The 14,716-nt window shown below is 36.2% G+C and overlaps 1 protein-coding gene across 1 annotated transcript; it reads left to right on the top strand.

The window, feature by feature from the left end:
- Positions 1-1,347: 1,347 nt before the first annotated feature.
- Positions 1,348-8,836, top strand: LOC113003380 (repetitive proline-rich cell wall protein 2-like). The gene is made up of 5 exons (XM_039455200.1): positions 1,348-1,389; positions 2,156-2,289; positions 2,411-2,587; positions 2,986-3,553; positions 8,678-8,836. The coding sequence occupies exons 1-5, from the start codon at positions 1,348-1,350 to the stop codon at positions 8,834-8,836; spliced, it is 1,080 nt and encodes a 359-aa protein (XP_039311134.1).
- The last annotated feature ends 5,880 nt before the right edge of the window (positions 8,837-14,716 follow it).

The raw sequence follows: 14,716 nt of genomic DNA, 5'->3' as shown, positions 1-14,716 counted from the left end.
ATTCCAAGAAAACGTATTGAAGAGGAAAAAATGGTAGTCAAGACCGTCGTTCGATCATTCGGTCCCCACGGACAGGGCGCATAGAAATGGATTAAGATTCTGTGTCAGATGACACTCAGGAGTCTGCAAAATGTATTAGCAAAAACCGACGGTGCAAAAAAGTCGTGACTATTCCTAGTCCTTGAGGGCTCAACTAAAAGTTTAGGCTCATCAGGTGGCCGGCAGGTGTGAGTTTAAGATATTGAAAAAAGTTCGCTTGCCTGCGGGACTAGACAATATCGTCGAACAAAACGTTTTGAATGTTAGCAGACAATCCGCATGTAATAAAAGTACATTAGAATACTGCGTAATAGCACACTTGACGCGACCGCGTAATTGACGTAGAAACGAATAAACCGTGGAGAGTATCTATAAAGTTGGCACAGCATTTTGTTAATATTAAAAAAAAAACAATTCTAATGGCACTTTTTATAATTCCAAAGTTTCTTATAAAAATAACAAAGAGATCTGCAGTTTTTACTTCAAAAAAATAAAAATTAAAAATGTGCTAACTTTCCTCTAGTACACCTCGTCCTCTAAAGTAAAAGAAAACAATAAATATTAATATAATTGCCAAAAGTTAGTACTATTAGAGTACTATCGCTAATTGCAATTTCAAAACAAAATTCACACAATTAACATTTTTTTTTACACTAAAATATTAAACACGCCACGACACTTAAAAAAAAAAAAGGTATTATATTTCCTATTTATCGCAGTTCCAGCAACACTTCTTGACAATTCTGATAGAGATCTATGCTATACAAACATTTTTAAAAACAGTTCTGGCAATTGCATATTTTAAAACAATTTTTTAATACAAACCAACATTATCTCGTATTAGGCAGCATAACATTTGAACAAAAAGTATCATGTTACATAATATATAAATATTTAACATTATAATTCAATATTAAAATATTGAACGGCATATTTCGTTGAAGTCCGATGAAATCCGGCGTAGTCCGATGACAATACGTAAAATCCATGAAGTTTGATAAAATCCGGTAAAATTTGATGAAATTCGATGAGGTTCAGCAAAATCCATAAAGTCTGTGAAGTCCGGTAAAGTTTGATGAAGTATATGATAGTCTGTATAATCTAGTAAAGTTAGATGACAGTCCGTGAAAGCCACGATATGTTCGATAAAGTCCAGCGTGGTCCATAAAATCCGTAAAGTCCGAAAAAATCCAATAAAATCCGGTGAAATTCGATAAAGTCCAGCGTAGTCCATAAAGCTCATTGAAATCTGACGTCCAATGTAGTCCGATAAAGCCTATAACAGTCCGTATAAACTAATAAAGTCCGATGACAGTCCGACAGATGAAGGCGACGAAATCCGATAGTCTGGTAAAATCCAACGACGTTCAATGAAGTCCAACATAGTCCGATAAAATCTAGTGTAGTCCATGAAGTCCGTAAAATCCGGTAAAATCCAATGAAGTCTGACGAAATCTATGAGTCCGTGGAGTCCGATTAAGTCTTGAAGTCAAAATTCCAGTGTACATCTATTTTTTGAATGGTTATCCCATCAAATTAAATGTTAAAGTGTATTTTAAAAACGAAATGCTGGAAAATAGAAATGCTGGAAAGTAAAAATGCTAGAAAGTAAAAATGCTGAAAAGTAAAAATGCTGAAAAATAAAAATGCTGGAAAATTCAATGTGGGTTATCACATAGTATATGTTTTAATTTAACAAATTAATATTTAAAGCTCGAGTACTGGTAAAAGATTTGATTTATGTTAAAAAGTACTTATAAGTACTTATATTTCGAATCTTATAGGTAATTGTTTGTAAGATTCGAAACTAAGGTTCGGGAGTCGAAACTAAGGTAGTCAGGATCGATTACCTCGCAAATACACTGTATGAAATATTATCTCTTATAAGTCTGATGAAGTCCAGTGTAGTCCATGAAGTCCGACAAAGACTAATGAAATCCGACGTAGTCCGATGAAGTCCGTGTAATCTGGTGAAATCCAGTGAATCTTGAAATCTTGAAGTCTTGTAGTTCGGTGTACTTATTTTCCCAGTAATCTATGAAGTACGTACGGTGATATCCAATAAAGTTTGATGAAGTCCATGATAGTCTGACAAAGTCCAGAACAATCTGTATAGTCTGGTAAAGTTCTGAAGCCGGAAGTCTTGAAGTCAGAAGTGCTGAAACCGGAAGTCCTGAAGCCGGAAATCCTAAAGCCAGAAGTCTTAAAACCGAAAGTCCTGAAGCTGAAAGTCCTGAAGCCAGAAGTCTTGTAGTTCGGTGTACTTATTTTCCCAGTAATCTATGAAGTACGTACGGTGACATCCAATAAAGTTTGATAAAGTCCATGATAGTCTGACAAAGTCCAGAACAATCTGTATAGTCTGGTAAAGTCCTGAAGCCGGAAGTCCTGAAGGCGGAAATCCTGAAGCCGGAAGTCCTAAAGCCGGAAGTCCTGAAGCCGGAAGTCCTGAAGCCGGAAGTCCTGAAGCCGGAAGTCCTAAGGCCGGAAGTCCTAAGACCGGAAGTCCTGAAGCCGAAAATCCTGAAGCCAGAAGTCTTGTAGTCCGGTGTATATCTATTTTCTCAGTGATCCATAACGTGCGTGAAATTCGGTGAAATCCAATGATATAATTCGATGAGGTCTATGACAGGCTATGTAGTCCGGTGAAATCCGGTAAAGTCTTAAAGCCAGAAATCTTGAAACCAGCAGTCTTAAAGCCTGATGTCTTGAAACCAAAAGTATAGATGCCAGAAGTCTAGAAGCTAGAAGTCTTAAAACAAGAAGTCTTGAAGCCAGAAGTTTTGATGTCTTGTAATCCAGTGTATATTTATTTTCCCAGTAGTCTATGAAATGCGTAAAATACGGTAACATCCAATAAAGTCTGATGAAGTCCATGATAGTCTGACAAAGTCCATAATAGTCTGTGTAGTCTGGTAAAATCTAGTAACGTGCTAAAACCAAAAGTCCTGAAACCGGAAGTCCTGAAGCCGAAAGTCCTGAAGCCGAAAGTCCTGAAGCCGAAAGTCCTGAAGCCGAAAGTCCTGAAGCCGAAAGTCCTGAAGCCGAAAGTCCTGAAGCCGAAAGTCCTGAAGCCGAAAGTCCTGAAGCCGAAAGTCCTGAAGCCGAAAGTCCTGAAGCCGAAAGTCCTGAAGCCGTCCTACCGAAAGTCCTGAAGCCGAAAGTCCTGAAGCCGAAAGTCCTGAAGCCGAAAGTCCTGAAGCCGAAAGTCCTGAAGCCGAAAGTCCTGAAGCCGAAAGTCCTGAAACCGGAAGTCCTGAAGCCGAAAGTCCTGAAGCCGAAAGTCCTGAAGCCGAAAGTCCTGAAGCCGAAAGTCCTGAAGCCGAAAGTCCTGAAGCCGAAAGTCCTGAAGCCGAAAGTCCTGAAGCCGAAAGTCCTGAAGCCGAAAGTCCTGAAGCCGAAAGTCCTGAAACCGGAAGTCCTAAAACCGGAAGTCCTAAGACCGGAAGTCCCAAGACCGGAAGTCCTGAAGCCGGAAATCCTAAAGCCAGAAGTCTTGAAGTCTTGTAGTCCGGTGTGTATATCTATTTTCTCAGTGATCCATAACGTGCGTAAAATTCGATGAAATCAAATAAAATCCAATGAACTCTGATGTAATTCGATGAAGCCCATGACAGGCCATGTAGTCCGGTGAAATCCGGTAAAGTCTCAAAGCCAAAAATCTTGAAACCAGCAGTCTTACAAGGGGAGACTACAACGTGATACCAATCGATTTTGTCGAAACTCCGTGTATCGATAGAGTATCATGTCAAGTGTTTCAGGGTAAACGGATAAGACGCACTTCTCAAGCGTTCGCGAGAATATCGAGATTAAAGAACCCCAAGCGCTATATTAACACATCGTGTAGAGCATAAAATCGAAGAGCGCGTAGCTCAGCGGTTAAGTATTAGACTCGTAACGGCAACGTTGTTGGTTCGAGTCTCGATATTTTTTTTTTTTCCTTTTTTACAAGGAAATGTAATTATTAACATATTATTAATATATTATTATTAATACATACACAGAAAATAAATGTAAATACATTTTATTCATTCATTGCATATTAAAAAAGCACATTTTTCTACATATTACGAAGGAAAAAATTAAATAAATGTAATTATTGATTGTTTTTAAACAACGGATAAATTAGTGCTATATACAAGTAAATGTGAAACGTGTTTTGTGAAGCAGTTAAAAGCCGTTACACAGAAAGAAGGAGAAGGGAGAACGTTATGTTACTAAGGACCCTTTGCAAGGGCCCTTTGCAAAGGGCCACGTAGTCTACTCCGAGTTTTCATGAATGTCAACGAAGTATGTTTTCCGTTAGACATTTTAAAAAAGTCATGCGATTGTAAAAATGTAACTTTTATACGATGCGCACATTGTCGTGCGAATTATTGTTTCGCTTGTTTTTATGATAAATATCATCCTTCAACATGTACTGTTCCATCTACTTCCACCGATGAATAAAATATGTTTCACATTAATTTTTTATGATTATTTATTTGCATAGCACTGACCATTTACTATTATTTTACATTTACATTTATTTAATTTTTTCCTTCGTAATATGTAGAAAAATGTGCTTTTTTAATATGCAATGAATGAATAAAATGTATTTACATTTATTTTCTGTGTATGTATTAATAATAATATATTAATAATATGTTAATAATTACATTTCCTTGTAAAAAAAAAAAAAAAATATCGAGACTCGAACCAGCAATGTTGCCGTTACGAGTCTAGTACTTAACCGCTGAGCTACGCGCTCTTCGATTTTATGCTCTACACCATGTGTTAATATAGCGCTTGGAGTTCTTTAATCTCGATATTCTCGCGAACGCTTGAGAAGTGCGTCTTATCCGTTTACCCTGAAACACTTGACATGATACTCTATCGATACACGGAGTTTCGACAAAATCGATTGGTATCACGTTGTAGTCTCCCCTTGTTAAAGCCTGATGTTTTGAAGCCAAAAGTATAGAAGCCAGAAGTCTAGAAGCCAGAAGTCTAGAAGCCAGAAGTCTAGAAGCCAGAAGTCTTGATGTCTTGTAATCCAGTGTATATTTATTTTCCCAGTAGTCTATAAAATGCGTAAAATACGGTAACATCCAATAAAGTCTGATGAAGTCCATGACAGCCTGACGAAGTCCATAACAGTCTGTGTAATCTGGTAAAGTCTAGTAACGTGCTAAAACCAAAAGTCCTAAAACCGGAAATCCTGAAGCCGGAAGTCTTGAAATCGGAATTCTTAAAGTCGGAAATCTTAAAGCCGAAAATCCTGAAGCCGGAAATCCTGAAGATAAAAGTCTTGAAGTCTTGTAGTCCAGTGTATAATTATTTTTTGCAGTAATCTATGAAATGCATAAAATACGGTGACATCCAATAAAATCTGATGAAGTCCATGATAGTCTGACAAAGTCCTTGACATGTGTAATCTGGTAAAGTCTAGTAAAGTGCTGAAGCTGAAAGTCCTAAAACCGGAAATCCTGAAGCCGAAAGTCTTGAAGTAGGAAGTCTTAAAGCCTTAAGTCCTAAAGCCGGATGTTCTAAAACCGAAAGTCTTGAAGTTTTGCAGTCCGGTGTATATTTATTTTCTTAGTAGTCCATAAAATCCGTAAAGTCCAGTGAAATAGAATGAAATACAATGAAGTCCAACATAGTACAATAAAATCTATGTGTAGTCCATGAAGTCCATGAAAACCGACAATGTCCATGACAGTCCGTAGAGTGCGATGAAGTCTTGAAGTCAAAATTCCGGTGTACACCTCTTTTTTGAATGGTTACTCCATCGAATTAAATATTAAAATGTATCTTGAAAACAAAATGCTGGAATGTAAAAATGCTGGAAAATAAAAATGCTGAAAAGTAAAAATGCTGAAAAGTAAAAATGCTGAAAAATAAAAATGCTGGAAAGTAAAAATGATGAAAAATTTAACATGAGTCATCGGTAACCACACAGTACAATATGTTTTAACTTAACAAATTAATATTTAAAGTTCGAGTACAAGTAAAAGATTTGATTTTTTATATTAAAAAGTACTTATAAGTATATTTCGAATCTTGCAGGTAATTGTTTGTAAGATTCAAAACTAACTAGTCAAGATCGACTACCTTGCAAGTACACTGTATGAAACATTATTTCTTATAAGTCCGATGAAGTCCAACGAAGACTGATGAAATCTGACGTAGTCCGATGAAGTCCTTGACAGTCCGACAAAGTCCGATGAAATCTGTAGTCAGATAAAATCCATGACAGTTTGTGTAATCTCATAAGTCCGGTGAAGTCTTAAAGTCAGAAATCTTGAAGTCTGGTAGTTCGGTATACACGGTGTCCCATAATGCTTCATAAATATTTCAGGGACCAAAAGAGGATGAAATTTTGAACTAAAAGTTTCTTTGCCAATTTCGGCTCAGATCATTATTTACCAACTTATTAACGGTTAAAGTTGATCAATCAGATTGCGCTCAGCCAAAGCGCCCAGAAGCGTAGCGTGCCGTGGGGCTCCTCGCGCTTACTGTAAACAATCTCCCGATTAAAATGTTATTTTAATTCTTCATATTAATAAATTAATTAATTAATTTAATTAATAGGTAGGTGAATAACCAAATAAATAGGTAAATGAGTAAAAAGAAATTGCAATTGGAAATTTATCTATTTTTGAATATTTTTTATTCTTATTTATTATTTATTTATTCGTTTGTTTAATTTAATTATTTAATTCATTTGTTCATTCAGTTACTTAATTTCCATAGCTAACCTCGTAGCGATGGGGAAAAATTAACTACGAGATGTTTGTCATGGGTATAAAAAATTATTGGAAAAAAACATTATTAAAATAAATTGTATAATAAATAGTTTCTTAAACATCTTCAAAAAAATATTTTGACATGTATCACACAAGATTATTTCGTTTTATTGTAGTAGAAATCGATGAAGCTATCCGTTTTTATTTAAAATCAGATTTATAAAAAAACTGTTTAATTTGTTTGAAGAGAAACTGTTTAACAAATTGCTTGTATACAATTTATTTTGATTATTTTGTGTTAGCATCCTAATATTGATATGTAACGTACAATTCTATCTTTTTTCTTACACGTTATTAACGTATAATTCTACATTTTTTCCTCACAATTACGTTATTATTTTAAATAAAAAATTAAAATTTACGAATACGTAATTAATTAAATTCTCAATTGTCATTTTCATCTTTTTGTTAACACAGTAAACAATTTTTTGTTAAATTTAATATACATATTTTATTATGTACCAAACAGTTCACTCAATTTTTTTTTGTTAATTGAATTCAAGATAAATACATATGTTAAAAAGTAACACAAATATTATGCAACATTTTTTACATAATATTTGTGTTACTTTTTAACATATGTATTTATCTTGAATTCAATTAAGAAAAAAAAATTGAGTGAACTGTTTGGTACATAATAAAATATGTATATTAAATTTAACAAAATATTGTTTACTGTGTAACAAAAAGATGAAAATGACAATTGAAAATTTAATTAATTACGTATTCGTAAATTTTAATTTATTTAAAATAATAACGTAATTGTGAGGAAAAAATGTAGAATTATACGTTAATAACGTGATCGAATTGTAAGAAAAAAGATAGAATTGTACGTTACATATCAATATTAGGATGCTAACAAAAAATAATCAAAATAAATTGTTTACAAGCAATTTGTTAAACAGTTTCTCTTCAAACAAATTAAACAGTTTTTTATTAATCTGATTTTAAATAAAAACGGATAGCTTCATCGATGTCTACGACAATAAAACAAAATAATCATGCGTGATACATGTCAAAACATTTTTTTAAAGATGTTTAACAAACTATTTATTATACAATTTATTTTGATAATGTTTTTTTCCAATAATCTTCTTTTATACTCATGACGAACATCTCGTAGTTAATTTTTCCTCATCGTTACGAGATTAGCCATGGAAATTAAGTAACTGAATGAACAAATGGATTAAATAATTGAATTAAACAAACGAATAAATAAATAAATAATAAATAAGAATAAAAAATATTCAAAAATAAATAAATTTCTAATTGCAATTTATTTTTACTCATTTACCTATTTATTTTATTATTCACCTACCTATTTATTAATTTATTTATTAATATAAAGAATTAAAATATCATTTTAATCGGGAGAATGTTTATAGTAAGCGCGAGAATCCGGCACGCTACACTTCTGGGCTCTTCGGCTGAGCGCAATCTGATTGATCAAGTTTAACCGTTAATAAGTCGGTAAATAATGATCTGAGCCAAAATTGGCAAAGAAACTTTTAGTTCAAAATTTCATCCACTTTTGCTCCCTAAAATATTTATGAAGCATCACCGGACACCCTGTATACCTATTTTCTCAGTGGTCCATAAAGTGCGGTGATCTAATAAAGTTCGGTGAATCTAATAAAGTCCGATGGAGTTCGTAGTTCGATAAAGTCCATAACAAGCCGTGTAGTCCGGTGAAGTCTTGAAGCCAGATATCTTGAAGTCAGAAGTCTTGAAACCAGAAGTCTTAAAACCAGAAGTCTTGAAGCCAGAAGTCTTAAAGTCTTGTAGTCCGGTGTACACTTATTTTTCCAGTAGTCTATGAAGTACGTAAACTACGGTAAGATTCAATAAAGTCCAGTGAAGTCCATGAAAGTCTGTGTAGTCTGGTAAAGTCTAATAAAGGCTTGAAGCCGCAAGTCTCTGAGCCAGAAGTCCTAAAGCCAAAAGTCCTGAAACCGAAAGTCTTGAAGTCTTATAGTCCAGTGTATACCTATTTTCCCAGTGGTCCATAAAGTGCGTAAAGTTCGGTGAAATCCAATAAAGTCCGATGAAGTCCGATGTAGGTTCGATGAAGTTCGTGACAGACCATGTAATCCGATCAAGTCCGATGAAGTCTTACAGCCAAAAATCTTGAAATTAAAAGTCTTGTAGTCCGGTGTACAATTATTTTCGCAGTAGTTTATGAAATGCGTAAAGTACGGTGACAAACAATAAAGTTCGGTGAAGTCCATGATAGTCTGACAAAGTCCTTGATATGTGTAATCTGGTAAAGTCTAGTAAAGTGCTGAAGCCAAAAGTCCTGAAGCCGGAAGTCTTAAAACCGGAATTCCTAAAGTCGGAAATCCTAAAAACAGAAGTCTTGAGGTCTTGTAGTCCGGTGTATATCTATTTTTTCCAGTAATCCATAAAGTTGGGTAAGCGTAAAGTTTGGTGAAATCAATAAAGTCCATGACAGGCTGTTTAGTTCGGTAAAGTACGGTAAAGTCTTGAAGCCAGAAGTCTTAAAACCAAAAGTCTTGAAGCCAGAAGTCTTGAAGTCTTGTAGTCCGGTGTACACTTATTTTATCAGTTGTCTATGAAGTGCGTAAAGTACGATGACATCTATAAAGTCCGATGAAGTCCATAACAGTTTGTGTAGTCTGGTAAAGTCTAGTGAAGTCCTAAAGCCAGAGTCTTGAAAACAGAAGCCTTGTAGCCAGATGTCTCAAAGTCAAAAATCTTGAAGTCAGAAGTCCTAAAGTCTTGTAGTCTAGTGTATACCTATATTCGCAGTAGTACACTTAGACACAAAGTGTGCTATCTATTTATCACAACATCCAAGTGTGGTGGTTCATATATTTAAAAAAGTATTTTTAAAAATACAATCACCAGAACTATTTTTAAAAATAATTGTATACCATAGTACTTTGCCAGAATTGGCGTGAGTTGTAGCTGGAAATGCAATAAAAACAGCAAGATCTTTTTGTCCAAGTGTCATGGTATGTTTAATATTTTAGTAAAAAAAAAAATGTTAATCATGTAAATTATATTTGAAATTGCAGTCATCGATAGAACTTTGATAGTACTAATTAGAACTCTTGTCAAATGTACTAATATTTGTTTTCTTGTATATATTTTAAAGGATGAAATATCGTGCTAGATTCGCGAAATTAAGATATTTTTTCATTTTTGTTTTTAGGATAAAAATTGCAGAACTCTTCGTTATTTTTATAAGGAATTCCAGAATTATAAAAAGTGCCATTAGAACTCTATGTATTTTTTTCGTATTAACAAAACATCGTACTAATTTCATAGATCTCCGTGGAGGTAGCTCCGGGAACATTTCAACGATCAATAAAAATACGCACGATAAAATCCGGGAGCAAGTCATCGTTTTAAGCGATCGAATGAATAATGTATAACATACATCTTTTTTTTCAAACATTTTGCAGAGTGTACTCGTAATACTATGTTTACGAGAAACTCTGTATACTAAAAGTATAATACTTTTTGAAACATTTAGAATTTATTGTTGAAATTTTACACCTAATATGATTATGTATTTACATTTTTATTGATATTTAAGTGACGAGACAATGAAAAAAACCTTGAGCTACCGGCTTGAGCTAATCTTTCATGATAAATGCATTCGTGCACGCAAACTGGAGTCAATGACTATGTAACAGACTATTTGCTGACGTAATGCAGTCTGTGTTTGAACAGTCAACGACGGAGAAGTCGTTTCTCCGTTTGTCACCAAAAGGTAGGAAAGTGTGAAGAATTTTGCAAATCGGAGATTGCAGCGTGATCCTTCGTGATTTCGCGGTGCAACTCGTTTTGAGACGGTCACGCGGTAACTGATGAAGTCACTTGATGAAGAAATGGAAAAGGAAGAAATCGAGAGAAACTCAAGAGAGAGAAGAGAGAGCCGTAAGAATTTTTTCTCGCTCACGATTACTATTGAAATGCCTTCTCTGACATGGATGACAGCGAAACGCCCGTTGCATCGTCGCGAGATTGCACCGTCACGTTGATTACGCAAAATTAAAAAAGGCGGCTATCATGATGCGCCCGTAGGAAAAATACAAACTGATTGAAAGCGTTTATTCGTTCCGTCGAAAAATACCTTCCAGAAGCCGCGAACTGTCCATGCAAATAATTGAGACGCGGAACCAGTCAGGGGAACTAGATTGAGAATTCGCGTAATAGCCCATTTGCCACGGTAATGTAATTTGTAGCTGAACGTTAAGAGAGATTGCACGCCGTCGTTCTTTTTTTTTCATCACGCCCGTAAGAAGACCCGCACAGCGTGTAAATTATTGGTACTAACGCGAGTCTCCTTTAATTCCGCAGACCACTTACAAAGCATTCATGCGCAGCGATCTGCTCGATAGCAGATGAAAGGTAGGGGAATGTAAGAGGTAAGAACGGCAATTATTCTGACATGCCTCTTTGTCGTACTATTATATGATTCTCACGAGTGTTCCAGCTGCACTTAATATCTTTATTTTCATGATTTGTACTCGCAAACATCATAAAAACATGTGATTTTAGATAACTTGACTGAAATTCTAAAATAGAAAAGGAACAAAATTAAATGATAAAAAGAAATAAATTACTAATGTATATAAAATGCAACAGATACACGTATATGTATGAATTTTTGTTGCGAGGTAAATGGCAGGTCTGTTAAAGATCGAAATGGATCGGCCTCTCAACAACCGCAAAGCAATTTGCAACAAATTAGAGCCACTGCATTATGGTAATTGCCAATTAAGATTTCGCAGCGCAATGCATTCCGTATAATGACACCGGAGCGCGTAAAGAGTTAAAGTTGGCACCCTGAGGGTCGGCATAATCGGCAAAATCCCCGTCGGGTCTGCTATAGACGCGGATACAAAACGTCAAACGGTCGTGGCTGATTCATTTAACGTCGCGCAGACGATCCGCCAATAATGGGGATCGCGGACGCAAGCACGCAAGAACGCGAGTGCAAAACTAGTTTCAAGAATTATCCTTAATGGGGCACCTGCCGCTGTAATGTAAAGTGTTCGCAGCTAAGCGTGTTCCTGCTCTAATTCCACATGCGAGAGGAATAACTGAGACGGTATAACTAGTCCGGTCGGCATGAGCTCGTAAAGCATGCTGATAAAGCGGCAGCGGCACGAATTAACGTGAATGCTCGTGATAATATTTATTTGACACACGGCGAACCATGTTATTTATCTGTCACACGTACACAGTTACAACGTAATTGTGTATTTGCAATTGAATTCTTATTCGTACTTATATATATTCTTTTTAGCATCATTTATACTTTGATACGAATGTATTTCGTGAGCTACGTTTGACTTCTAGAACACGGACATAAAAAAAGGACGACAAAGACGTTAAAATAAATATAAAAATTACTAGTTTGCCTTTTCGATCGGCCTCGACCATTTTCGCAAGAGATTAGCATTCCGGCGATTACCAAACCACCTCTATCCTATTCCTCTATTTAAACCTATCAAATGCCAAAAAAATATATTGACCTGGCCCTTGCGGTTTGGACAAAACTCCGCTAGAGAGTCTCGTCGCGAAATTCGTCTCGGTCCGGCGACTACGAATAGCCGAATCCTTTTTCTCCTCTCGCATTTCGCGATATTCCGTTTCACCTGCCGAAAATGGCGCAGATGGGTCGGCGAGAGGTACAGACGTCGGCCGACATCCCAAGATCCTAGGCATTTGCTAGTTTAGGTTTTTACCGGTCTCCAGACAGGCCTGACGAAATCTGTGGTGTATCTACTAATACCTTCTACGGGCTAGGATCACCTGCCGCTTCCTCGTTCGTCCTTGGATAATTGCACCCATCAAGATACACCGTCCGTCGCGTTGGCAGGCAGATCCCACAATGTGGTCAAGATTTATCGAGCCAGAATAGATCGAAACACACGTAGAAGCTTCACGGGTCTAAAATTCTCAATGAAGAGACCGAGAAACTTCTCCTCAAGAATTAAGCGCGTAACTCAAAATTAAAATTATATTGTACATATAATTTAGATTTTCTTATTAAATGGCATTTTCAGTTAATGTTTAAATTTAGATTAGTTTATGCAAAAATAGTAATGCAAATATAAAAATAAACAATTAAATAATTTCGAATAAAATCAGAAATTCTACCCTGCAACAAAACGCTGTAGCACCTGGATTGCAATTAAGCACGTGTCCATTAAATCGGCGCTGATTAACAGCGTAATTCGGCAATTATGTTTAATTATCGGGAACGATACGCATTGACGCTTACGTAAGGCCGCTAATTAAAAAAGAAAACACCCAATTTCTCGTAAATTAAGCGAAATTTTCGCCGCGGGACATTATACGAGCGCGCAACCTGTTCCTCGGCACTTGAATTATCACGCAAGTATAAAAAAATCTGAAACGAAGATTATTTATTCGCGGTAATTTAACTTAACGAGATCATAAACTCTCCGTTAAGTTTTATTATCTACGGATAAAATAGGTGACTAAGTACTTGTTATAAAACTTTATCGACAAGATCACTGAGTTAAAATTTTTTATGATGGAGAAGCATTTGTACTTGTAGCTGCAGTTATATTCCTGAACCATCTCTAATGCCAACATTAATCTCTTGTACACAGAAAAAAAAATTATCATCAAATCAACGATTTATTGTTTTACATATAAGCAAAAATATCAAATCTTATTGAAATAATTTATAATCTTAAACTGACATAATGTGCTAACATGAAAAAATTTTGTTTCTTCATGTAAGCAAATTATGTCTGTTTAAAATTATTAAATTCTTTTAAGAAGATTTTATATTCTTGCTTATATATGAAACAATAATTTGTTAATTTGATACTAATTTTTTTTCTGTGTAATCCGCGAAAGCATTAATCCATGTAGATAATTGTACGTAAATAGAAAAAAATATTTTTTTCTTAATTCTACAATCTTTTCTCGTTGTATAAACAAGCCTGACAAAAACAATTTTGAGTCTCAAAAGACAAAGACACAAAATGTCAGAAAAAAAATGTAAAATCCCTATTCAGAGCAATATTCTCTGAACAAAAGCGCATAGATATTTCTTAGATGGACCCAAGATTTTCTCTCGAGATCGTGCGACTTTTTCCGCGAATTCGCCGCAGCGATTAACCGCTGCGCCACTTTTTCACCAGCGTCATGCCGGTCCACCTGCAGATGACAATCTGTTGTGAGGAGGCGCGGCAAAATTCCTCCCTCGTCTCTTTCCGCTTTTGCAGGTCGCCATACGGCGCGCGGTTATGCCGAGAAGGGGAAGGGGATGGAGAAAGAGAGATTTAAAATCTCGGACGGGCGGTCCGAACGGTGCCGGTACCGTTATTTCGCAGCATGCAGCGCGTGCCCGGCGTCAGCACGATCTCGACTGGGCCTACTCTTAATCCCGGAGGATGCCGCCTCACCGAGATTACAAAGGATAAAAGTCTCGGAGCGGTGGACCCCCGGTGTCGTGGGGTAACCGGGAAAGCCGGCGCGATCGTCGCAGCCGCACTTCGCAAAGCAGGACCACCTGTTGGGAGAAAGCGCGCGTTTCTCGATCACGTTTTCCTGAAACGTGAGTTGCGATATTTTCGGGGGATTTGCGGGCGAGCATGCGTTACGAAACGCATGCAAGACCGTCGGACAACCCGCGCTCGAGCTGCTGTATCTCTCGCAACAACGCCTGAGTAATAAAAAAAAAAAAGCGTTCGACGCAGAAGTTCTGCGGCTATAGAAATACTCGCTCGATAATTTATCAGCGCGTTCATTTATCTACATTCTTGCTGATAAGCGAGAATGGGGAAAATGACAAAACAATTATTGCCCATTCGTGTATCAAGGAGATTCCTCAGCATCCTCGCCTCGCGCATGTACAAGCGCAAACTTGTTCG

The sequence above is a fragment of the Solenopsis invicta genome, chromosome 11 (assembly GCF_016802725.1).
Source record: "Solenopsis invicta isolate M01_SB chromosome 11, UNIL_Sinv_3.0, whole genome shotgun sequence".
Taxonomy (NCBI): Eukaryota; Metazoa; Arthropoda; class Insecta; order Hymenoptera; family Formicidae; genus Solenopsis; species Solenopsis invicta.
This window is presented reverse-complemented; position numbering and strand designations above follow the sequence as displayed.